The 26,156-nt window shown below is 38.7% G+C and overlaps 1 protein-coding gene across 6 annotated transcripts in view; it reads right to left on the bottom strand.

Moving 5' to 3' along the window:
• The window catches only part of LOC128738462 (uncharacterized), a 77,859-nt gene that overhangs the window by 8,230 nt on the left and 43,473 nt on the right, over positions 1–26,156 (bottom strand). For all 6 annotated transcript variants that reach the window (XM_053833613.1, XM_053833614.1, XM_053833615.1 and 3 more), the window contains exon 3: positions 2,712–2,844. In XM_053833613.1, coding sequence (XP_053689588.1) covers positions 2,712–2,844 — 133 coding nt within the window. The remainder of the gene's footprint in view (positions 1–2,711; positions 2,845–26,156) is intronic.

Here is a 26,156-nt window from a genome sequence, read left to right as displayed (position 1 = left end):
GTTTGCCTAGTTGTCATTCCTTACCTTCTTACCTTCTTACCGTTTTTATTTTTTGTTATGTCCCTTGTTTTTGTACATTGCTTTTGTTGCACCTCGCTTTTGGTATTTGTTATTTTTTGCATTTTTCTTATTTTTTCTTGTTTTCCACCATTCTTTATGTTCTTATTTTTTTGTTTTCTTTCCTTATATTTTCTTCTGTCTTTTTTTGTTTTTGACTGAAGTTTTTCAAGTGTCTTAGTGTAATGTGTAACACGAACATTGAAATTAAACAAATTATTTTTCCCGCGTGATTAAAATCAATAGTGGACTTCAATCGTGAAAAAACTTTTTTTTAATTTCAATTTTATTTATTTTTCTTGTATTTTTTGTCTCTTTTCCTATTTAGTTACCGTTTCTCTCCTTTTAGTTGTTGCCAGATATTGTTTCTTCCTTGCTTATTTTGCACATTTTTGATCTTCGTTTTTGTTTCTTGTTTTTTTTGCTTGTTTTTGACCTAACTTGTGTCCCTTGCCCTTTCCTGAAATTAAATTGAGGTTTCGTATTCTACTAAGACGCTTCAAAAATTTCAGTCGCTTACTTTTATAGTTCGATTTTTTTGGATTTTTCTTCACTTTCATCTCATTTCTTGGGGCTTTTTAATATTTTCCGTATTTTGTTCCTTTTTATTCGTTTTACTTATTTTTTTCTTGTCATTTTTTCTTTGTTTATATCCTCGTGTTTTGTTTATCTCTCACTTTTCCTTGTTTTCTTCTTACTTTTCTCTGTTTCGTTTCGTCTTTTTTTACCTGTTCTTTGTATTTCTTAGTTTTTGCTCCTTGTTTTTATATTCGGTTTTGTTCCTTATTTTTGTTCCACGTCATTTGTCTTTTTTCACATTTTTTTCCGGTTTACATTTTCTTTATTTTTCTCATTTTTCCTTATTTTGTTTGCTCTTTCTTAATCTTTTCTGATTTCTCCACTTTTTGTTTCGTTTTTCCTAATTTTTGTTTCGTTTTTCCTAATTTTTGTTTGCCGTTGTTTCCTATTCGTGTTACAACGAGTAACGAAAACATATATTCGTATTTGCTTTTGACGCGATTTTTGTTTAAGTTTTTTTTTAGTTTTTTCCTCGTTTTAGTCTCTTTCTACGTCAGCTTTGTCGTCTTGTTTTACAAGCTTTATTGTTCCTGATTTCATGTTCTCTTTTCTTCGTTGTAGTCTTTTTTTCAGCTTTGTCTTCTTTTTTCACGTCTATATCTTTGGTTTCTGCTCGTTTTGATATTTTTTTCCACGTCATTGTCTTTCTTTTTTCTCATTTTCTTCTTTCTTACGTTTACGTTCATTCTTCAACTTTTATTTTTATTTCTTCGTCTTGTTTTTTTTATCATCTTTCCCATTGTGGTTTTCTGTTCTTGTGTTCTGTTATCGTCGTGACCTTTCTTATTGTTCTTTTTGTTTTTTTCGTTTTCTTTTTACCACATCTAATTTTTGTTTGTTCTGTTTTCTATTACTTTTCTTCGTAGTGACCCCTCTCTTTTTAATTTTTTCGTTCTTCTTTGTTCCAACCCTATTTTAACCTCATCTTCTCGTTATTTACGTCGCATTAGTCTTTTTTACTTGTCGTTATATTCTATCTCCTTTTTATTCGTTATATTTTTCTTTTTTTTCTTCCTCGCCTATTTTTCCCTCGTCTTCTATTCTTTTCATCGTCGATTTCATATTCTTAATTTTGCCTTCAATTTCATATTTTCCTCATTTTCGTCCTTTCATATCATTGTTTTTCCTGCTTTATATTCTACTTTTTTTTTCTTTCGTGTTCATCATTTTTGGTTTTGCTTCCTCTCTTTCCTTTGTCTTCATTTTTTTTGCTTTTTTCTTATTTATTTTTCATTTTTTGTCTTATTCTTCATCTTGCAAAAGTTTTTTTTTCTTTTTTGTTCGTTCTCTTTCCTCGTTCTATTTCCTTTGGTATCGATTGGCAAAAAACAATCCACTTGAAGCATCTTAAAAATAGTTTTAGTGCTTTTTCAAAGAACAACAACTCTTTTAAACGTCAAACCTCTAACGGGCAACTAGAGCGCCTGGCCTGCATTTTTCGAGCCAAAATGTTAACCCAAGTAACCAACAAGCATTAACATAAGAACTAAATCAACCATTTTATGGCATTTCTAGCGTTTTTTACTGTACGTTGCTGTATAGTAGCTTTTTGACTGCATAGCTGTGGTTAATTGGCCAAAACCCAAATTCTATTCAAACTCTTCTTGTCAGTAATCAGCTTTAATGTAGCCAGCACTATAAGAAAGATAGCAGTAAAGTAGCGGTATATTTTGGCGTAAGTGAATTAAATGCTTATTGGCTTGAATTAAAATAGCATTGATAATGCTTATTATTTATCTGGGAACTCATTTATCATTCAAAACTAATTTTATGTAGTTCCAAGTCTCTAAAGTTAGAGGGTTAAAATCCAGCAAAAGGTTGAACAAAATAGGTGGTCGTTCAAAAATGCTGTCGCGGTCAGAAATCTGATGATCAAGATTGCTTATAGTAAAAAAACTGACCGTCGAAAATGCTGATGTTACCATTCTGGAAACCATAAAAATTTCCAAACTATGCACTATTATTCATTTTTCTCATTTAGTCCAATTTAATTTCACCTTCACTTTCAATGGTTTTATAACGATTGCATGGATCCGCCGAAAAACACTATTTTTATTTGTTCACATTTGACTCACCTTTTGGCTTCCCTTGTGATTTATAACGCGTTGGTCCGTTTTGCGCACCATCACCACCCGGGACAGGGAACCGCAGTCGTGGGACGAACCGGCCGTCGACAGCTGCGTTATGTCCTTGATCGGTCTCGTGGGCCTGCAAATTAATCACAATCGAAAGAAAAACAAATCAATTTAGTAATTGATTCCGGTTTAGGGTTATCGAGTTTTACATTTGCGTTGTTCAACAAATGTAAATTGAACTAGTTCAGAAAGTCACTCGGTAGTTATCGGAAGTAGAATCTGGCTTCTGTAGCTACAGTATTGTTTGGCGGCACTAAGAGGACTAAACATTCTTTCTCAGCACGCCTGCCAGCAGCCACCATCATGAGATTGTAGAAAGAAAGCATTTGAAGCATGACTAGTAAACTTTACACCTTCGTTAAACAATTTTTCAATATTTACCACAAACCAACAGTAAACGGTTTGTGGTAAATATTGACCCAATTCCCCAATTCTGGGTTACAGCGCATAATTTACTTTACTAAACAGAGCAGAAGACCCGCCTCCATTGTGACATCTCACAAAGCAAGCCAGTCAGTCTCTGCATTATCCTTCCCACGCTTTGTATGTTGCCATTATCATGATTTGCGTATTTTGGTACAGTAAGGAAAATTACCTGTCAAAATCGGACGTCCGCTGGAACTTATCAATGTTACAGTGATTGAATAACATACTTAGTGATTTTCGCAAAATATTTGCTTTATGCAAACATGACACGTGACAGAAAAAATATTAAGTCCATTCAATGCACGATGACACGCTTATCAGCAATAAAAACCTCTCACTTTAGTAAAAGTACGCAATCAGAGCTCCAAACAAGTGGCCTACTCTTATCGAATGATGAGTCAACCTTTTCCGAGCTTAAAGCGAATGATTGATCGAATCAATTACACTGCTTGTGACTTTAATACTTTCCTATGTGAATACCGCAAAATGATAAGAAAACATGCTCTTTGGACTGGAAAATAAGGCTATCATCAGTACCGACGGCAACGAGTTGACGTCAGCCGGTCTGAGAGGCTGACTGACTGGGCTGAACACTGTTGCTGACGAAGATGTCCTTCCTATCGATATTGGCTAGATTCGTTTATCATTTCGTGATGTAGGTTTATCTGAATGATGCGGCAGAAATATATTATCAATTAATTTATTTATTTTTCCGAGGATGGCAATAATTTGCTCTATATAATGCAGCTCAAACGTACTTATGTTGCTGCACTTTTCTGCTGTAAAATGCAGCTTGTCTACCACATGAAACATGTTTTATAAAGGACACCATACGAACCGTTCCTTTTCAAGAGAGTGCGCTTTTCTAGTGGTAGTAAAATCAAAATTTCTCACTTATCTATGTTTATCTACCTAAAAAAACAATCACAAATCTAATTTAATTTGTGGTACAGTTACTCTGTTATACTTAATTTTCATGACTTCTGCCTAATTTTGATAACAAACAATCTTTTCCCATACCTCTCCATAGCATCTTACTACCACCAGTCATCCGAGAGCTCGGAAAAGTGATTTGATACCGTACGAGAGTCAGGAGTTGAATATGTTTGCGGCATTTCAATTCGAAAAAATTAAATTTCGCAACGTGAACGCAATAAATAAAAACAATGTTTAGCAACTATTTATTGGTTCAGGTGTCAAACGTCATTTTGCGATTAGCGATAAACACAAATGAAACTGAGATGCATGAGACAGTAATGCTGCTGCTTGGAGTAAATTTATTGTCGTGCAAACTTGAGCTGGGATGGGATTCCAAATGATCTGATTCGCAACTACCTTTCTTGGAGAAGTCAACATAAGCGGGATAAATAGCTCTCTGCGTCTATTGACGGTTGACGTTCCACAAGGTAGCAATATGGGGCCGCTTATTGCTTCTCTACAGAAATGATTTACCTACACACAAAGCCTCGATTATTTGCTGACGATACTTAGTTATCGTACAAAGGAACGAAATCTAACGAAAATTTATCACTGGACTTGCGAACGCGGATTCGTCGATACTGAATTAAAAACCGCCATATGTCCCTCGTAACGTCAACCTAGCTCTTCGCTACTCTATCCATACCACGAATCATCTCATCAGCTGCTCGGAGTTGAATCGGAATGCTGGCAACAAGGCACTACTAGAACCCCTGTTGGCTCTGACTCAGTCGTGAATCACAGGGCAGAACGAATCGCCATAGCCGTACTGTATCCTGACACCAATGTCGTGTCGGTCGTGCAGTCGGAGTCGCGGCAGGGGTCTCTCAGCCTACCCAGGTAACCAAAAGTTCCGATAAAAGGAGATTTTTTGGTCTATTCAGCCAACGAAATGATCATGAATAGAACTCTATTCAGCTTAATTTTTAAGTCATTAACCGTACTTTCAAGTTCGTATTTGATGATTAAACTTCAAAGGGAATACAGAGCAACTTCCAACAGAACTAGAAAGTTCGCAAAAAGTTCACTCAAGTCGCTATATAGAGCACTATTCAGCTCAAAAAGAAACACTAATCATCTTAAAATTTAAAAAGATTGGGGGAATTTTCCCTCTTCTTCCTATTTTCTAGATTCATGGCATTTCCCATTTAAACTAAGGCATTTAATTTCGGTTAATAGTGATAGCCAATATCAATTATTTTTTATTTAAAGATCATCATCAGAAGAATCAGAAGAAGAATGCTAGTTAGAGTCAATAGGATTGTTGCACTGGCCCCGTAATTTTCCTGTACTCTAACAGCCGGCTGCGAAGTCTGTCGATAAAGAAGGGTAATGTCTAAAGACGGTATAAACCCATGGCTTTGCTTTGCATCAGAAGAATAATCGACTGGTTTTTTTATAAATATTAATTTATTGTAACTTACCGCACACCAGCAACCAAAGCATCAGGGATTTGAACTCGAGTACTCCCTTTCGGTGACATAGATGCATACCACTGGTCAGTTGCTGGAATATGCGATCTGCATCGATTTTACTTGATGTGCTAATTTCTCATTTACCACAGCCCCGAAATGAACTTACACTCAAGAACAACTCATCGGCAAAATTCATGTCACTGGCAGCGTCAGAGGTGGCGCATGAACTGACTTTACAGAAGTTAGGAGCAGGCGGATAGGTAGAAAATAGAAAAGTATAAAAATAGAGCTTGAAGTACTATTTTATAAATTTCTGACAAAGTTTCTTAGCTTAGCGCTCTATGCAGCGAGCTCAAGGCAACTTTGAAGTTTGGTTAATTACAGGTAAAGCTGTTCAGCAAGCTATAGATCCATAGGCATAAAGCTTATTAACCTTCCTTAGACACCATTATCCGAACCCTTTGTCACTTTAAAGTTGCATGTTGTGCTTTCAAGTTTCATGTTGAACTTTGATGTTGCATGTTGAACTTTCAAGCTGCATGTTGAACTTTCAGGTTACTACAGATATTAACGGTACTTTATTAAGAATGAAGTTCGGTTTACAAATGTGGTGTCTGGTTGTTCAGCAAGAAAGTTCTGCGGAACTAAACCTGAACCAAATATGAACTTCTAAGTTCGTTTCTTAAGTGAAATTCGAACTTTTGGTTGCTTGGGTATATCGCCAGGCAAGATGCGGAATCCAGTCCGCCAGTTCGCCAATAAGTGCGATCCACAAGGTTTGGGGAGAAAAAAAGCTTTCGAATCCGGTTATAATTGGCTCCCATAGCATGGTTCGATCCGCAGATCCCTCAGCTTGGGTAAAAGAGAGCATTATACAAACTTTACAAGCGTTGCTTCAGTGACTCTCTCTTACCTAATTTTTCGCTCTTTCACCTTCACGCCTATAAACACCTTTGTTAAATTACTTTCTCCCTTCATCTATTATCGCAGACTACCGTTATGAAAAATTAATAAAATACCTAACCTCATTACAAAAATCAAGACAAACACACGAGGTTGGTCTAAAAGTATACAGGGTGTTAGGTATATTAGGCTTAATATTTCAAGCGGTGATTTTTTTTCCTTTCTTGTAGAGCCATATTACAACTGCGTTCATTGATAAGGAATATTGTTTTATGACCCATATTTGATTTAGTGCTGGTCAAATTACCTGTCACAATTAATGTGTGATGGACAATGGTTGACATAGCATACGATCCCAGTTAGGCTCGACTCGTTTTAGGACCAATCAGAGCCTTCCCTAGCTGGATTGTCGGCTTTTTTTGTTTCAAGGGGTTATAGTAAACCACATTTGACGAAAAAAAGTAGAAGGATGCGCATTGTCAAAACTCAATTTTTTTATTCAAGCAGAGAAGCGTTTGGTGCGAAAAATGTTAGACTGAATACTGGGCAAGTTTTCGATCTGCGGCTAAAAATATATTGGGTTTGGTTCGTGGCACTGGGACTCCAACCCAGAATTTCTCGATTAGTACTCGAGTGCTTGCCCATTTAAACTATACCACACCCATGTATTAATTAGCCTCAGATCTAGTTTTGTCCTACCAGTCCAAGCATTCCATCTTTCACACACATACGCTCCCCCGGTGACGGTTATTATTTGTAATATGACTGTCCTTTGCTTCTACACGAGAACCACCAAACGCTCCTCTGCTTTAATCAAAAAAGAGTTTACGTTTGACCGCGAAAAAGTCAGTACCAGTAAAAACAAAAAACTCACCCGGTGAGGTTTAACACCGTGGTGCCTCGACGACGGTAGGCGCCAGAGTCTGGGTTGGAGTCCCAGTGCCACGAACTAAACCCAATATATTTTTAGCCGCAGATCGAAAACTTGCCCAGTATTCAGTCTAACATTTTTCGCACCAAACGCTCCTGCGCTTTAATCAAAAATGAGTTTACGTTTGACCGCGAAAAAGTCAGACAAATCTCAATTGTTACAAAGTTATTAAACATTTTTAGTTTTCGGTTATGTTTCCATTAAATTAGCTCTTGTACTAAAAGCGCGCCTGCTAGCTCAATCCTCTTACCTTCATTCGAAAGCTGAGAAAATTATACACTGCGAATTACGCTTCTACTTCATGAAATTTAGATTCTTTTCAGAAGCAAAAAGCTTTAAAATTCTCAAGGCGTGTTCAGCAAATTTCTTCTAAAAAGGCGTGATAAATTTGTTTACTTTTATTACTTTTATCTAGCAATTTGAAGTTTTTTGACGTAAAAGTGCCTATATCTTTCAGTTTCGCTGCAATTTTATTTTTTTTAAAGCAATGTGTAGAGTGATGAATTAGTACAGGTATCTCTCGATAGAACGTACCCTCGATAATACGTATATTTTGCCTGGATAGTACGTAAATTTTCCAGCAACACTTTACTTGTTTCATACCAAGCTTCACAAAGGGCAAAAATTAAATGTTATACTAAATCAACATCACAAAAAAATATATATACTCAATAGTTTATGCAAATTTGCAAATTTCATGCGATATTAAGCATAATACAACAATGCTTCAAAATCTATAATAGTGATTCGATAGTACGTGCATTTCGATGACATGTACGCTAAACGAAGCAAACGTGTACGTACTATCGCGGTATACCTGTATCTGAAAACTACGCGAGTTCATACATCACGCATAGCACACTAGATCAGCGCGTGCAATGGACATGATCTAACGCGTATGGAAAACAATAACGAAATGGACTTCGTTTCGGGTCTTTTTAGGAAGTTTCAGAAGACAATTGCAGCATCAAAATGTATTTTTCGGAAGAACTTGCGGACATTATGATATAATTTGATCTAGTTTATATCAAAATGAGTTACAATTATGAGTATTCTTTCCTGCTGTATAACCAAATTGTACCAAACGAGATAGAATCTTGGTAGAACATTTTGTGAGTCGCAAGTTTTTCTATCACATTCATAACAAAGATTGATAGAAATGTCAACTTGAGCAACAATTCTGTGATATTTTTGTTAGAATTATCTGATCGGGTGTTGTTGAAGAGAGAGGGCATCACTTAGTTTGCTGATGACGTAGTAAAGCTTCACAATGTCAGCGTAACCTTTTTTGTAACAATTCAAGATGAAGTTTGTATCATTCATGTATAACAGGAAAAGAAGCGGACCAAGATGGCAGCCTTGTGGAACTCCGGACATAACTAGGAACGAAGACGAAACATAATCTTCTATCTTAACGGAGGTAAATTCCCAATCTCTTGAATTCTAGCAGTGCGATTGGAAATGCAGTTGACTGATCAGTATAAATGGCATCTTCTTCCGAGCCTTTCTCCATATGGTGAATGACAAAATAAGTGAATGCCTCAGCGTTGGTGGTAGTTGATCGTTTTTGGGAAGAAACCAAATTGATCTGACGAGATGTATGGCGAATATTTCTGCATCAAAAATTCAAGAACAATTAGTTCAAAAAAACTTTGAAAAGATACACAAACCGGCAATTTCTCAATAATTGGAACCGGAACGCTTGCATCCCTTTGTGTGAACCAGAAAAACGTAAGAATTTTCCTGCAGCTGAAGAAAACCCCAGTGCACAGTAGTCCAAAAGGTCGAAAAGCGGAACTTTTTTCCTAGTTTCTTTTGCTTTCATCTTATCATTTATGGTCTTCAGCACTTTTGTTCGTATGAATATCCCCCTTAATCTAAAACTGTCAAAAGATAGTCATTGGTTACTACAATGAAAATAAAAAAATAACTTTTTTGTGTTAGGAAATACAGTAGACTCTCGGAAAAGTTAATCGATTGGGGAATTGGTCGATTAACTTTTCCGAACTATTAACTTTTCTGAGTAGTCCTAAAAGTCATTGAAAATGATGAATACAAAAGCTAAAAATGCATTCCGGGATATAGGATACATATTTTTATGTACCTGGAAGTTGTAATGGAAAGAAATATGTAGCAATATCTTTATGAAATTATAGTTTCATAGTTTTTTATAAAATAATACCTTTCACTAAGTTTAAAACAGTCGGTTACACTAGTTTACTTTTGTTTTTTCGTAGTCTACGTTTTGATTAAAAATAAGCGTTTGCGCTAATTTTTAGTTCCTTGCTGTTCCTTCTTTTGCATTCAAAATTCAATCTGAGTTTGCGCTTTTCCAGTATATTTCCAAAAATCCTGAAGTAACTATATGCCCGTATTGAACTATTGTTGCAACTGTCCGATACAAGAGTTTAATTTAATCCCAGATATGATGCGACTCTGTATGAAACTGTGGAAAGGTGACAATAAGCCGAAAAATGAGAAATAAAAATAGAAGGTAAACACACGTGTGTGAAGAAACGCTTGGACAACCAATAAATTCAAACTCTCAGAAAAGTTAAGGCAAAAATTAACTTTTTAGAGCGTTGCATGAGAGCTGATATGCGCTTAACTTTTCTGAACAATTAACTTTTCAGAGAGTTAACTTTTCTGAGAGTCTACTGTATAGACATAGTTTTTTCGGCAAAGTTGTAAATATTGTAAAAACAAGCAACTTTGCTGAAGAAATAAAATTTTTATCTTTATTGAGTTCTGAACTATAGGGCATATTCTTTAAAACTTCTTTAAAAATTGGTTTTTTATACTTAGCTTTTCTTAGTTGCATTTTACAAGAGTATAATGTTCTAGGCAATTATCGAAGCACTCAAAATACACGTTTCTGCAGAAGACTGCGAATTTTTTGGACCTTTACTTGCTAAGTTATCGCTTTAAATTTCCATAGCTTCACGAGCCCCCATGGGGTAAAATGGGGTAAGCGGATTTATGAAATCAGCGCTTCATCTTAAAGCTTAAGTCGAGTACTATAAACTTGTATGGGTTCCGCTTGTCCCGACCACTAAAATGAAAGTATGGCAAGCATACGTTTTATGTGTTTTTCGGTAAAGTTATAGAAAATATAAAAACAAACAACTTTGCTAAAGAAATGACATTTCTATCTCTCTCGAGTGCAGAGCTACAGAGCATTTTCCTAGGAAATTCTTTAAAAATTAGTTTTTCATACTTAGCTTATGTTGGTTGTATTTTACAAGAATATATAGTTCTAGGCGATTATTGAAGGACTCAAACAGGGGTCAGTCCCGGCGTAGCGGTTAGCATTCACACCTCTCACGCCGAGGACCTGGGTTCAAATCCCAACCCCGCAGAAGTCACGAATGACTCAAGCTGGTTAAAGTGACTATCAAAAAAAGGGCTCAAAATACACGTTTTTGCAGAAGATTGCAATTCTCTAGGTCCTTTCCAAAGTTATCACTTTTGGCTCGTGAAGTTAAGGAAAAATAAAGCTTAAATAAGCGATAACTTTGTAAGAAAAAGGTTCTAGAGATTTGCAACTTTCTGAAAAAACATGTGTTTTGAGTCTTTCAATAATCGCCTAGAACAATATACTCTTGTAAAATGCAACCAACATACGCTAAATATAAAAAATTTATTTTTAAAGAATTTTCAAAGAAAATGCTCTATAGCTCTGCACTCGATAGAGATAGAAATATCATTTCTTTAGCAAAGTTGCTTGCCTTTATGTTTTCTATAACTTTGCCGAAGAAACCATGCGTCTATCAACGAACACATAAAATTAACGTGTATCGAACCTTTAACGAACGCGAAACATATAAAACGTATGCTTGCCGTACTCTCATTTGGGTGGTTAAAGACTAGCGGAACTCATACAAGTTTATAGCACTCGACTTAAGCTTTAATCCGCTTAACCCCTCTAAGGTCTACATCATTTTTAGCACCGCAAAATTCACTAAAATGGCCATAACTTTTTTATCTTTTAATATTTTTTCACCAAATTTGGGAATTTTGCCGAAAATATTTTCTATTTTCATAATATCTATAGATAACGGCCATATGCCATATGGTCCCGGAGTTATTCCGGAGTTCCTTGGGGGACCGAGATATGGCAATTTTAGATAAAGTTGCCAAATATCTAAAATTTGTTTGAAATCTTTTGATTTTTGTAAACATATCATCTACTGTGGATATATCAGTTACTTTGCCGCAGTTATGAGCGATGGTGCGCACCATCCGGATCCGGGGGGACACTATGAATCTGGAACCGGTTCCCGTAACGGGACATTTCAGCATCAGTAAAGCATGTCGTGTCGAATATCAAAAAAACATCAGCATTCGATAAAATAGCGATTGGTGATCATCTCATGTCTCTCAGAGGCCGTATGACCGGTTCCGGGTCCGGGGAGGGTTTCTTTTCTGATTCAAGCACGGAACGGATTTCGGAGGAACTTTTAGATGTTTTTGGTGAGGATTTGTCGAGGCTGGGTAAACTTGCCGTTTTCCTATTTGCTTTGGAATAAACTGATCGATTGCATACAGTAAATAAGAAAACTATTCATACCAGCACAGTCAGCTTTCCTAAACCCACTAGCACTAAACTTCTAATGACTAACTTCTAATTCTATGCCTAAACTTCCAGTTTCATAATACATAGATAACAGCAAAGGCGGATGGTGTCTGCAATCTTTTACCAACGGTCGTTGGAGCAGGTGTCAGACTGATATTAGTCACTTTTTTACTCACAAAGCAGAGGTCTAATAAACGGCCTTTTTCATTGAATATATGATTTAGCTGTCCCAAACAAGCTGTACTAAATGCATGCCTAACAGTGAATGCCGAAACATACGGTGAAATTCTACAAATCCTTGCCGGGGCCGAGAGGGGGCAAACTAGTTTAAAACATCAATTCCAGTTCAAAAATTTGGTTTATTGTTAGGCCATTTGAAATCAATCGTGATTTATCGATTTTGATTCAAATAACTAATTAGGAGTCGCGTTTTACTTTAATGGAATGACGATTCGGTTTCAAACTGCTTCCGTTAAAAGCGTTTAACAGCCTAAAAACAAATAAAGGAAGAGTAAAGTTCCGCTAATGACACTGAACCTCAATTCATTTTGAATGACTTTAACGGTTCATTGCATCACCGTTGCGGGACGACGGGTTTCCATTGAAGGTGATCTTGTTCGGTTTTGTTCGCAAACTTTATTTGCACTGAACCACTAGAAAATGAAATACGCTGCACGGCCTCTCCGCTCTAATGACCTCTCTGCGTCTAAGGAAGGATCATAACTCATCATTAGCCATATCTAAAAATACCATAAATTTCAATCCAATAATGCACGTCAATGTCCGATTGGAAAAGTACTTTCTTCCCAGCCTCGTTATGTGGTGTGATGGTGATGATTTGCCCGTTTTGCCTCCGCCAGAATGTAATAAGGTAATGATGAGATACACTATCCACACCCGTCATTATCGATCGTAAATCTGCGCGCAGCCTGTCGGTCGGTCGGTCGGTCGGTCGGCCGGTGCCGTCTGCTGCAGTCTGCAGGCCACATGGCATCGCAGCAAATCGGTCCGATCAACTCTAGTTTATCCGTACGGATCTACATATTGCACTTGCTTCCATTACTGATATGGTCTGCATATGAATAGTCGAGCAGAAAGGATTTTTTTTTTCTCAGATTGCGCTCTTCAACTGTAATGATTCAGCCGCTGAGCAGACATACAATGTGTACGAGCGGTAAGTCAACAAGTTTCGTGATTATCTCTTTAGCAAGTGCATTCGTTTAACAACTGCAACGGGAACAGTAACTGACCGAAGCTGAATAGAAAAATGGCAAAGTGTGGATATCTCAACCACAGACAGGATAGAAACAAATAATTACCTATCTAGAAATCAATGTTTAATTTTGACCTTTCCTAATAGAGCCCAGCTAGCTAGCCAGCCAAAGAAAATAGTCTTAACAATCATCACCATAATATGATCAGACTTTCCACACTCAGGTGACGGTAACATGATGCTATAATAAACAACAAGTGTTTATTAACATTTGCTAGTGATTACTAGCCTAGAGCTGCTGCTGGCACTGCCGTCCCCAGTTTGCCACCCCACCCGTGGGGCCCGTCCAACTTTCTACCGTGGCTGGTTGCAATGCAACACAATCATATGACTGATCTACTTCTATTAGCGCACATCGCATCGCATCGCATCGGTGAGACCTAACAACGTCAATGAAATTTCCCATCGCATCGTGCATCGTTCAGTTCGATCCAATCGCAGTCGTATATGAAAGAATGATTAACCTCAATTGATGAATTAATTATTCGCCGGTCCGTGCGTTATGAGCTCAATTATCGGCAACCCTCTCGGTTCTCAGTCAACAGAAATCCGTCTACATTCTCGCTGCAGCAGCAGCAGCAGCACCCCGACGGATGGCCAAACAAACGCAACACCCGCCGCCGGCAGCCGTCCACCGTCGCAACATGTTGCTGCGCAAGCGAGCATATGTTTACCATTCAGCTTATGGTTGACTTTGACACGCGGCCCAATAATGAACGACGACGACGGGTGAAGCAAATTGGACTCGTCTCGTTCGTTTCATAATTTGCGCCGGTCGATTAAGACGCGCGAAGCATGGCGGTTTCGCGGTTTCGTCGAGAACTGTTGCTTTTGCTGAAATCTATCGGTAAGGCTCGGCCCGGCCCGGCTCGATGGCCCGGTGCGGATATAACGAGCCTCCGGCCGTCCGTGCCTGCGGTTTTCATTTTTTGGGGTGGCTGTGGCCGGTCGGGCGGTGCGGTGCGGTTGTGTGGCGACACACGACCAAGTGCTATGCAAGATTTGTTTTCGTCGCTTGTTTCGCAGGTAAGTCCGCGCTGCATGATGAAAACGGCCAACGATTTACGATCGAGCAAAATAATATGTAAATATGTGCTTTACGATTTGACAGTTTTTTTTTGTTTTTCGACCAAAACATGATGCCACCGTTTAGCGCGGGGATTAAGTACGTGACGACGGGATGACAGTCGTTATAAATAGAATTGTATTCCAGAAGACTGTTGGAGCTTTTCGGGCAAGGGGAATCGGCTTTATTTTCGTTTACGATGGTATTTGATGCCGGAAGCTGCTCATCTGACAAACTAATTTAGCTAGATTTGCTTCCACGGGACTAGATTCAACTAGCATTCAGGCTAATCCGCAATTATTGATTTCCGAATAGAGAAAGCCTTTGGATAATGCAAACCATCATCGGTTGGTAAACATATGAGAGGCAGCTTGAATAGAGTGATATACGATATATGATACCGACCCCAGAAATCACCCATTTCATTAGTCTTTAAGGTTTAAAAATTAATAAAACGATATAGTATAATAATCCAGTGCCGAAACTGAGTGAAATATGAATAAAGAAAATTTCAATTTGATAGCAAAAAAGCTCGTTTTGAATTAGAACCTCTAGTAAAACATTTCCTTAATTCGTTTTCCATATGATCCGCCCCTTTGTTATTGGTTATGAAATTACAAAATATGCTCAACAAATATTTGGTACTTTAAATCAGAAATCAATTTAATAAGCCGTTCTCATCTTGGCACAATAAGAAGAAAGGATCAAGAGAACCTGGGTTTTTACTAAAAATGTATGTGCATTGCCGTAAAAAGTATTTATACGATCATAATATCCTCTTAATATTTTAAAGTACCTATAAATTTGTTTTTTTTTTTTGTTTATAGGAGACTAGACCACTGCGACCAGCATTTAGATCTATTGTGGTATGCTCCATCCTTAATCTATGTGCACTGTCTGACATACCACCAATAATCCGAGCAGTTGTCAGTACTCAGTATGCACAGTTGTCCCAATTAGGCATAGCACTTCTTATGAAGTTGATTACCTTGTTGGGACTTTCAGTCCAAATATTCAAAGGCTCCAATGTTCCTTTACCGAGGACTCTTAATCTGCATTGTATTAAAGCACCACACTCGCACAGTAGATGTGCTGATGTTTCAGTGTCGTATCCGCAAAAGCGGCCTGTATCTTCACTGAGGATGCCCATCTTCGTGAGATGGTATTTACTCGGGCAGTGTCCTGTAAGCAATCCTGTCATTATGCTTAGTTCTTTTTTATTTAACAGTTTTCTTTTATAGTTATGTTTTCTCACTGTTTGAATTCCATTTTCAGGGCACATGGTGAGACCCCGCAAAATGGTTCTGGACCAATAAAGTTAGTGGATGAACCTTGTCTTTCTAATGTATCAACTTTCTTGTTTCCTTCTACCCCGCAGTGTCCTGGAACCCAGTATAAATTTATTTGGTTCATTTCAGCCAGCTGTCGAAGATAACGGGCACATTCCCCTACTAATTTGGAACGACATGTGGGTGAACTTAGAGCGTTCAGTGCTACCTGACTATCTGAGAATATGCAGATATTTGCATACCTATATTGCCTACGTAGACAGATGTATGAGCATTCTAAAATCGCATATATTTCCGCTTGTAACACTGTCGGCCAGTGACCCATAGCTATTGATCTGTTTATTTCTGGTCCAGGAATACCGGCTCCAGTACACCGGTCCATTTTTGAACCGGCGGTATAGAAAATTACCGAGCCTGAACGCACAGAAGGGCCACCGTGTTCCCAGGTTGAGCGTTCGGGCAAGATGATTTCATAAGGAATTTCGAAGTTTGGCGTCGTGCTCATCCAGTCTTCTATTCCTGTTCATTTATACGGACTTCCTTCAAGATCGAATAACGATGTCCTGTTAAGTTCCCCTCCAGCAAGGATTTGTTGCGGTTTAATCGCAATGCTGTTTTCTTTGCTTCTAACTGTATCACTTGATGGCGAGGAAGGAGGTGTAGCATTGCCTTCAAAGCTTTCAATGGGGTGCTTCGCATGGCTCTTGTTATTGATCCACACGCAAGTCTTTGCAATTTGTTTAGCTTTTTTTGGGTTGATGTCTCTCTCGTTTTAGGCCACCAAATAAGCGAGGCATAAGTTATCATCGGCTTCACTATTATTAAGTAAACCCAGTGGACCATACTAGGTCTAAGCCCCCAAGTTTTGCCGATTGCTTTATTGCACAACCAAGATGTTGCTTTATTTATAACTTGTTCTACGTGGGCGTTTCAGCTTAGGTTTTTATCTAGTATGACACCTAAGTATTTCACTTCATTGGATAATTGTATTTCGATTCCATCCAGCAAGAGTTTCTGAATAGTATATTTCCTCTTACGGGTGAACGGAACTATAATTATCTTTGAGGGATTTACGTTTAGCCCCTCCTTTTTACACCACACCAGTGTGTGATTAATGCTGATTACATGCTATTTGAAATCACATCGTCGTATTTACCTTTCACGAGAATCGCAATGTCATCAGCGAATCCCACTACCTCAAAGCCTCTTTCGGTTAATGTTTTCAGTAAATCGTCCACAACTAGTGACCACAATAGAGGAGAAAGAACTCCACCTTGAGGACAGCCTTTTGTTGTTTTCATCGATTGAGTTGCATTCCCAAGCGAGGAAGTAATTTCCCGATTTACTAGCATTGCCTTTATCCATTTTGTTGTGTAGATGTCAATCCCATGTTTCCTCATAGCTTCTTGCACTGATCTATGAGAAACGTTGTCAAAGGCTCCCTCTATATCAAGGAAGGCTACCGGAGAGATTTCTTTTGTATCTATAGAATTCTCAAGATTTATTGCTCTGAAATGCGAATTGAAAAATACTCAATGGAGCTTTCTCTAAATATATTGCATTAATGTAATAGTCGACAATTTTCTCCATAGTTTTTAAGAATATGGAAGTCAGACTGATTGACCAGAACGCTTTCGAAAGTGTTTTATCACGCTTTCCAGCTTTCGGTATGAATATTAGGGGAATGTCGTCGTGGTTGGGCCGTCTTTTGGTCCATGAGTTCCATTTTAAAAGAAGTTTTGAAAATTTAACAAAGGTCTAAATACGAACTATTAATAAGACCTTTGTTAAATTTCCAAGGTTTCTTTTGGAATAAGATTTGTGGACCAAAAGATGACCCAACCACGACGACATTCCCCTACCCTTGTTTGTCTCCAAGCGATTGGTACATGATTTAATATAAAACTGGCCCTAAAAATTTCTTTCAATAATGGGGTAGTTAACTGCTTGCTCTTCTGCAGCATTACTGGCAATATCCCATCAATTCCAGGTGCTTTGCGACGGTTCGAAGGATTCGATTTCCCATTCTATTTTGGACTCAGTAAAAATGGCCTTGGCTATTTCATGAGCTTCTGGTTCAGCTTCATTCGTTCCTGGCTCTGACTCGTCTAAATTTAGCGTCCGATTGTTGTCTGTTTTTTTTTCATGTGTGGACTCATCATTACGACCAGTATCGTTAATCTGTTGTAATATCTCTGGTGAGACACGTTGAGGAAGAACTTACAAAATGCAGATCTTCGTCAAGACCCTCACGGGCAAGACAATCACCCTCGAGGTCGAGCCATCGGACGCGATCGAAAATGTTGAGGCCAGCAGCTGGAGGATGGTCGTACCCTGTCCAACTACAACATCCAGAAGGAGTCGGCACTCCATCTGGTGCTGCGTCTTTGGGGTGGTATCACCGTACCATCGCTGCGTATTCTGACCCAGAAGTACAACTGCGACCAGATGATTTGCCGCAAGTGTTACGCCCGTCTGCATCCGAGACCGACCAATTGTCGCATCAAGAAGAAGTGTGAACACGCCAACGATCTGCGCCCCAAGAAGAAGCTGATTGGATTGGATGTTGTCGTGTTGGAATGGGAGGAAGTGTTCGGAGTGGATTTCCGGATTTGTATCAGAATATGTTCAAACATAAGGAAGGAACACAGTTCGTCAAGTTACAAGTAATATTGCCCGCGTGTTTGCTGCATAACCCGCACTGCATTTCTTTTTGCAATAATCGCTTTTGAGTGAGTGATATGCTTATTATATTATATGCGCGCCTGTGTGTGTTGGGGTTTACCTTTTCTTCAAAACTTGCTCTACTTTACCCACTAGTTCCTCACTACCAGTGCTATCCCATCTCGCCGTTCCTGGCGAGAACTCGGCGTTTCTTTAACTAGTACACTTAACTAGTTCTATCAAGAGGCTTCAAGAGTTCAGCATGAAGGAAGGGCAATGAGGCGTCTGAGAATAAACCCACGCTAAAGTAACTTGACAGTGATTGGTCTGATGTTAATAAGATTCAAACCCACGGCCACTCGCTTGCCAAAGCAGATTCGGCAACCTTTCGGCTGCGCTCTTTCGGTTGGTACTCGAATGTTTTACTCGCTAAACTGCTGCCGCCCGTTATACTAGGTAATCTAATACCTAATTTGGTTTTATTATCCCGATTCTTTCACCCTCGTATATGCGTCACACACTTTCCATGCGACAATATAATTTTCGTACGACTGCTCTTTGTTTCTATCGCCGAGAAGATAGATTGTTATCTACCTGGTCATTGCGATAAGGCCGATAAGGTCGATAAGGTTCAGCGCACACCCGGTGACCAACGAAATGCGCCTAAGACTTATCGACAAGGCCGCATCCAAGAGCTTAGCCGTAAGCAGCACCTTATTTCAGCAAAGACTCCTACAGAAGTACACCTGGAGGTCGCCAAATCAAACAGAATCACAGATCGACTACGTTTTGATCGACTGTCTAAACTTCTCAGACACCATTGACGTCAGATCCTATCGAAGCGCTAACGTTGAGTCGGACTACTACCAAGTGATGGTTAAGATGCATTCAAAACTCTCCGTTGTGAACAAAATTCTGTATCGACGGCAGCCCAGGTTAGATCTTACGCGGCTAAAGCAGCCAAATGTTACCATAAACTACGCGCATTCCCTCCAAACTGCGCTGCCGAAAGAAGACGCAGAAGAGGCCGCGAATACAGAGTTCCCATGCGCTATTTGTTCGTTGACTTCAAAGCTACATATGATACCATCAACCGAGAGGGGCTATGAAAAATCATGGACGAAAACAGCTTCCTCATGAAGCTTCAATCTAAGATGGATAGTACACAAAGTTCGGATTTAGAGTGAATTGTCAAGTTCATTCGAATCACAAAGAGAGTTTCGTCAAGGTGATGGTCTCTCGTGCCTGCTTTTAAAGCAGGTGAAGCGGGATCTAGCGGTGGGTACACGGTGTCCAAGGAATTGACCCACAACCGAGTAAATTGTAGCTATGCCTTCGGACGGTATGCCAATTAAGTAAATTTAAAACTTTGTCCACTGATCGAAAGATCATTTCTGATTAACTTTACTGAAGTATAAGAAGATATAATGTTCTATAACTTTTCCTCAATTTTATTACAAGTGTTCATTCTCGAGAATGGTACAATCTTGCCTAAAATATTGCATTTCTTTTCCAAACCACATCGAATCATAAAAATACTTAATATAACGTAATGCATTTTATCGAAAACTGCGGAAAATTGGACATAATTTCATATAAACTAGACTAGCAACTAACTTTCTAAGTCTAACAAAACGTTTAATTCACCGACATACCTAAAAATAGGCGGAATTGTGGAGTGTGGACCATACAAGTTTCTAAGGTTTTCAGTAATCACAACTAGATCTGGCCTGGTAAAGTGTGATCAACCTCCCTTTACTTCTGCGGAAAGTATTAGAACCGAATCATTAGTTCAGATATATATTCATGAGCCTGTAGAGAATCAAATGGTTGAATCACGATCTGCAGCATTCTATAGTGGGAGTACTTGTTATCAGCAAGCTCACGACAGCACAGTTTAATTATTTATCCGTCTGGTATCTCACTCAGGGCAGTTCAACAAGTCCTTGAGTAAGATTAATGTGCTGTAATATACTGACAACCAACACTCTCCTGTATTGTAGGTATCACCTTTTGGTGTGTACAGCTAACAAGCGGACCCAAATACGTGCTGCTTATCCATCTAGATTAGACTGTAGAAAAATAATTGAATACCAGCGGGCTCTGGGTGGTGTGTGGCATTAAAATTACCGTAATGATGTGTGATTGTTATAGGTTAAAATTCATTACAAAACGAATGCTATACTGAAACCGAATCGATTTGGAATTCAAAGGTGCCAAATTATGAAAATGTTACCATATCCTGTTACACATTCCGAAAACTGCCTAATGCTTATTGTACTGTCAATCGAATTTGGGTGTCACAACTGGAGCTATGGGAATTAGACTACATGCCAGCAGCGGCACCTGTTGATTTGGAAGCGTAGAGCTTCGCTTCTCACAGAACTTTACTCTATCCTGAAACCGTCGCTAGAACAAACAATATCATTTACTGCTTTCAATATGTTAAAGGGAGCATACCTGTTAAAATTGTCTGGAATTATTGACTTATAAATATCGTTGTTGATGCCACGTTCCAAACCGTCACCTTTGTTTGCTAGGGCTACTGTGATCCATTCAAAGTTAACAATGAATTTAGTCATTTTTAGATGAATAATTGAGACTTCTCTTTTATAATTATTTATTTAAAAAATACTAGTAGCATATTTAAAGCTAACAGTTGTCGTTTCTTATCTTATCAGAGATTATTTGCAATAGCGTCGTTGAACTGACTGATTCCATTCACTCAACTGAATGATTATAACTTTTTGCTGGATTAAGCATTTTTTTCCCAAACAACATTATAATGTTGTTTACGGAAAGTACAATCAAAACAATGCTGTGTCATTAACCCTCTAGTTTAATTATTACAATCAATTCGCCATTGAAAAATAAATTTCATTTTTATTTTTCATCAACCATGTAAAATAATCACTGGTGAAAAATGGAACAGATTCTGTAGAACTAATCTATTCAATTAGAATGGCCTTCCCACTCTGCCCTCCACTGGTTCTTCTAATAAACTAGATAATCAGAATCGATCATCTATATGACAAACGATTGTCATATATGTACCTAGTTTGTAACAAAAAAAATACACCCGTGTGGGGGGCAAGTCACGCAACAGCCTCATAGATCCCACAGTATTAATTTCGACTCGCTATTTACGCTATTCAGGGCAAATCGAACGAGCAAATGAAGCATCTCAATGCACCGGGCACAAGCCAATTCGCAATCACTATCTGTGTGCCTAAGCTGAGAGGTGCCAGTCAGTCAGTAATGCATCGTGTAAATAAATTCATGCTCGTAGCTTCGATGATAGAACAATATGGTAGACTGGAGACATTGCGATACAATTTGTCATCATAGTAAGTTGGACTGAAAATTTTACTCTGCGCTCTCCTATCTGTAGCTGATTGTTCTAGAATAGAGAGATAAAAATTATCTAACATTGACTTACAAAGGTTCCATCAATGAACGAAAGAAACAATGACGTACTTCAGCCTATATTTTGATGGGCAATTTCTGCTGTTCTGTTCTGTGCAAGAAACAAGCAGTAGGCCGGAGGCAATTTGTCACATCAATTAGTGCAACCAGGCGCGGTGATGGCCGTGAAATTTACTGCACAGTTGGCTGGGTTCGACTAATACTAGGAGGCTAGCTAAACTGGCTAAACTGTTGTTTTATTTACGAGAGTAATTTGATTTCTGTAAACTTTTTGACAGTGAAAAATGAAATTTTACTGTTTCTCTCTTCGTATTTTAAATCCGAGATTAACTTAAATATAGCCATCTATCGAACAAATGAGCAACGATGAGCCCTTGATATTTAAAAAAGTAAAGCCTTTGGCATAAACGTTTTTCTAAGATCTGTCCCTTCTTTATCGACAGCCTTCGCAGCCGGCTGTTAGAGTACAGGATAAATACACACCCTTGATACATGACACACATACATACCTTATGTGACTGGAATTCACAATATTTTCTGTTGGTTGGTGTCTTCAAATTATCAAATCAAAAAGGTTTACACTAAATTCCCGCTTTTCCTACGAATGGTTCGTATTTTGTACGAGAGCACATTCGTAGCATATCTTGCACAAAATTCATTTGATGCACGGTTATTATCTGGCTTGTACTAGTCCCGTAACTGTCCTGTTCTCTAATAGCCGGTTGCGAAGTCTGTCGATAAAGAAGGGTCAAGTTCTCAACAGGACGTTTATACCCATGGCTTTTTTTTCATAAATGTCGGTATTGTACTATTTTTAACGTGAGCTTTTCTGTACATTCGTATAATGCATGAAGCATTTTTTGAATAACTGTGGACCCCCGCTAATTTGAACGATTCCTCATGAAATCTAACGGGGATGATTTCCAATTTGAACAACTGGCAAGCTAAATATGCTAAAACTTGTGTGAACTGGCTATAACTTTGTTTATAGGTACGACGCATTCAAGACTGATTTTACGAATCTACTTCGCGGTAGAAAACAACAAGAGAATTCGCGAAACAAACGCTCGTTTTCGTACTATAAAACATGCATTATTCTTACTGTAAAACAACTCACAGAAACAGTTGCTTCGAGATCAGCTGGATCGAATAGTTGAAAGGGCGCTGATTTGAGATGCGATGCGGTTTGAACAAGTTATGACCTATCACAGATGGAAACTAACTAGCAATTCAGAAGACCTAGCAGCTCCAAGTTTATAAAACCTAACCAGTTCACCGTGAAATTGACGGATACAGTGGTGATACCAGCAAATTATGAACGTGTCTGAAATTGCCGATGAAGTCAAGAGGAAATGTTTCCGCAGAGGGGCCATCCATATACCACGTGGACAGCTTAGAGGAGGGTGGGGGGTGTAAAAATGTCCACGCTTGTCCACGGAAGGGGGGGAGGGGGTATGGAAGTGATTGTTTTTGAGCTTAAATAAAATTTCATCTTCTGAGGCATATGTTGACCTAAACACATGAACCGAGCATTACGAAAGCACATATCTGGCATAAATCTTGTTGAAAAGATTAAGCCTGCGTTAGTACACGTAGATGTTGACTGCCTAGCCTGGATGAATCCACGAATATTGCACCGCTTGCACCAAATGTGGATTGCATTTTGCCTCAAAATCAAATGCAGCTTATTACAAAAAGGGCATCCATGGGCAACGTATTTCCAAAAGGATTCGCCATCAGAAAATTTTACGAATCACATCGTGTCGGAAAGATCTTGTGTTGTGTTAGGTAGACGGCCAAGCCAGTGGTGCTCTGGTTAGACAAAGATGGAAAATTAACGGAAAAACCATGGAAAAACTCAAATTTCCGCAACGACTAAATATTCGCATGCATTGTGTCGGTACCTTTAGACTGGAGCTTCCTTTCACGTAAGCTTTTTCAATAAATATTGCATAAATGAAGTTGAAAACAAAATTTTCAAAATGTAAAAATGTCCACGTGATCAAACAGGGGAGGGGGTGGGGGTAGAGCAAATGTCCATGCTTGTCCACGGAGGGGTACGGGGGGGTTGAAAATTGGTATTTTTCTGTCCACGTGGTATCTGGATGGCCCCAGATATCATTTTTGATGTTGAGCGTTTTGATGCGGAGACAGCTAAAATGCTGAATACTTTTTTTGTGAAAAATGGTGAAGAAATGCATGACATGATATCCGTAAAGGGGTGGCATCTTTGAAGGACTGTGCCGGCGTGGATAATATTACGAAGCCAGTGAAGGTGGATGCGTTTGTAGTTATTGTAATTTATATGCTGCGAATTTTGAAAGGTTCTCTCCAGTGTGGTGTATTTCCGAGCACGTGTAAGAAATCGATAGTGACTCCGATTCCGAAAATCGCGAACTCGGCAAAACCAGAAGACTACAGACCGATAAACTTATTACCACTGTACGAAAAAGTGTCAGAGATGGTTGTGAAAGAGCTAATATGGCGTATGTAGAACAGCCGGTGGTTGGAGAAATCATTCGTTCGAATTAGCTTTAAACTTATTGTAACAAGGCTCAAAGAATGTGTCTTGTGTCAGCTGCACTAAACCTTGGGGTTCCATAAGGTAGTGTATTTGAGCCGTTGTGGTTTATTTTGTATATAAATGAAGTGAAATAAATGTTGGAAAGGGCAGAAATTAAACTTTTTGCGGACGATACAGTACTTTTCGTAATCGCGACCAGCTACGGTGGATTACCTACGAATGGCCGAAACACAAATGGCCGAATCACGAATGGCCGAAACATAAATGGCCGAAATAACAAATGGCATAATATATCTAATGGCCGAATCACGAATGGGCGAAGCAAGAATAGCCGAATGTCATATTTGGCCGAAAATATTCACGGCCTTCAACTTGCACAAAAATTGGGTATATGTTGTCCTTACTCACTGCCGCTCGTTCGGACTTAACTAAGGGATAATCCCTATTAGTCAGTAAACCTAGGAAAACATGTGCACCTAAATAGTAGTAGTTTCTGTGGGGGCCGGCGTTTCCGACGGCGGATCACCGGCGCGCACTCGCAGCCTAGGGCCGTCACGCGCTGAATCATCTAGGAAACATTTGCTACTGACACGATCAATAGGCCGCGCACGGTATAATAAACTTAAATCATTCGCGCTTAGGGGAAGAAACAACTATCAATCATCTATACTCTATCTACCAAACTACAAAATAAGACGCAGAGTATGTCCTGTTTTTCTAAAACTAAGGCACAGAGTTTTACGAAAAGCTTTTTTCCTTCACCTCATCACAGAGCTGTGAGTGGAACAGAAGGCAATAGAGGGGAAAATTTTAAAGGTTTTTCAGGGGGATGTTTCAAATTCGCGGAGAGTAATAGATGAAAAAATTTATTCAAAACGTGTAAGGTCTCACAAAATGAGCAATAAAAATTTTGTTGATTTAGGCATTCCGGAAAAATTCGGCCTTTCGTGATTCGGCCATTCGTGATTCGGCCTTCCGCGATTCGGCCTTTCGTAATTCAGCCTTCTGTGACTGTTATTTGGATTTCGGCCATTCGTGATTCGGCCATTTGTGTTTCGGCTATTCGGTACCAGCCTATTATGGCGTATGCCAGTGGTTTGGAAGAATCATTCGTTCAAATTAGCTTTAAACTTATTGTTATTGAACCGAAAGCAATGCAAGGAACTAAACAAAACAACATATTCTTAACAGTATTTGTTCATCTTAAACGTGCATTCGAAACAATTGATCGGACAAAACTAGTGGAAGCTTTGAAACGTTCTGGTGTCCACGGAACTGTGCTGACGTGATTTCAAAGCTATTTGTAACAAGGCTCAAAGGATGTGTCTAGTGTCAGCTGCACTAAACCTTGGAGTTCCACAGGGTAGTGTATTTGAACCGTTGTTGTTTATTTTGTATATAAATGAAGTGAAATAAATGTTGGAGACGGCAGAAATTAAACTTTTTGCGGACGATACAGTACTATTCGTAATCGCGACCAGCTACGGTGTGTGTTTCAATGTGGAGTAAAGTCACCTGATATGAAATCTCTCAAACTATAGTCAAAAAGATATCTGTGTGTAAACCTTCCACGCTACTACAAAAGATGTGTATTTGGGTGTGAGATGGGCCACCCAAGCTCGGAAGCTCGGAAAGGTAATATAAATATAAAATATGGTGAAATATAAACTCAAACAATATCAACTTAAACTTTACCATACTAGAGCGTCGAGCAATTGCTTGAAAAATAATCCTGTCAAGATTTAAAAGTGTCACGATTTTGTTCAAATATATTTTTTTACCGTCCCTCTCTGAGCGAGGGAGGTCACTAAAATTACCATTTTTCCAATCTTTTTTCTTTGAAAAATTCATAACTCTTGAACCACTGAACCGATGTTAATAATTTTGATACTAAACAAAAGGTATTTTGATGCA

This window comes from Sabethes cyaneus, chromosome 2, assembly GCF_943734655.1.
Source record: "Sabethes cyaneus chromosome 2, idSabCyanKW18_F2, whole genome shotgun sequence".
Taxonomy (NCBI): Eukaryota; Metazoa; Arthropoda; class Insecta; order Diptera; family Culicidae; genus Sabethes; species Sabethes cyaneus.
The sequence above is the reverse complement of the archived record's forward strand: the minus strand, read 5'-3'. Positions and strand labels throughout refer to the sequence as shown.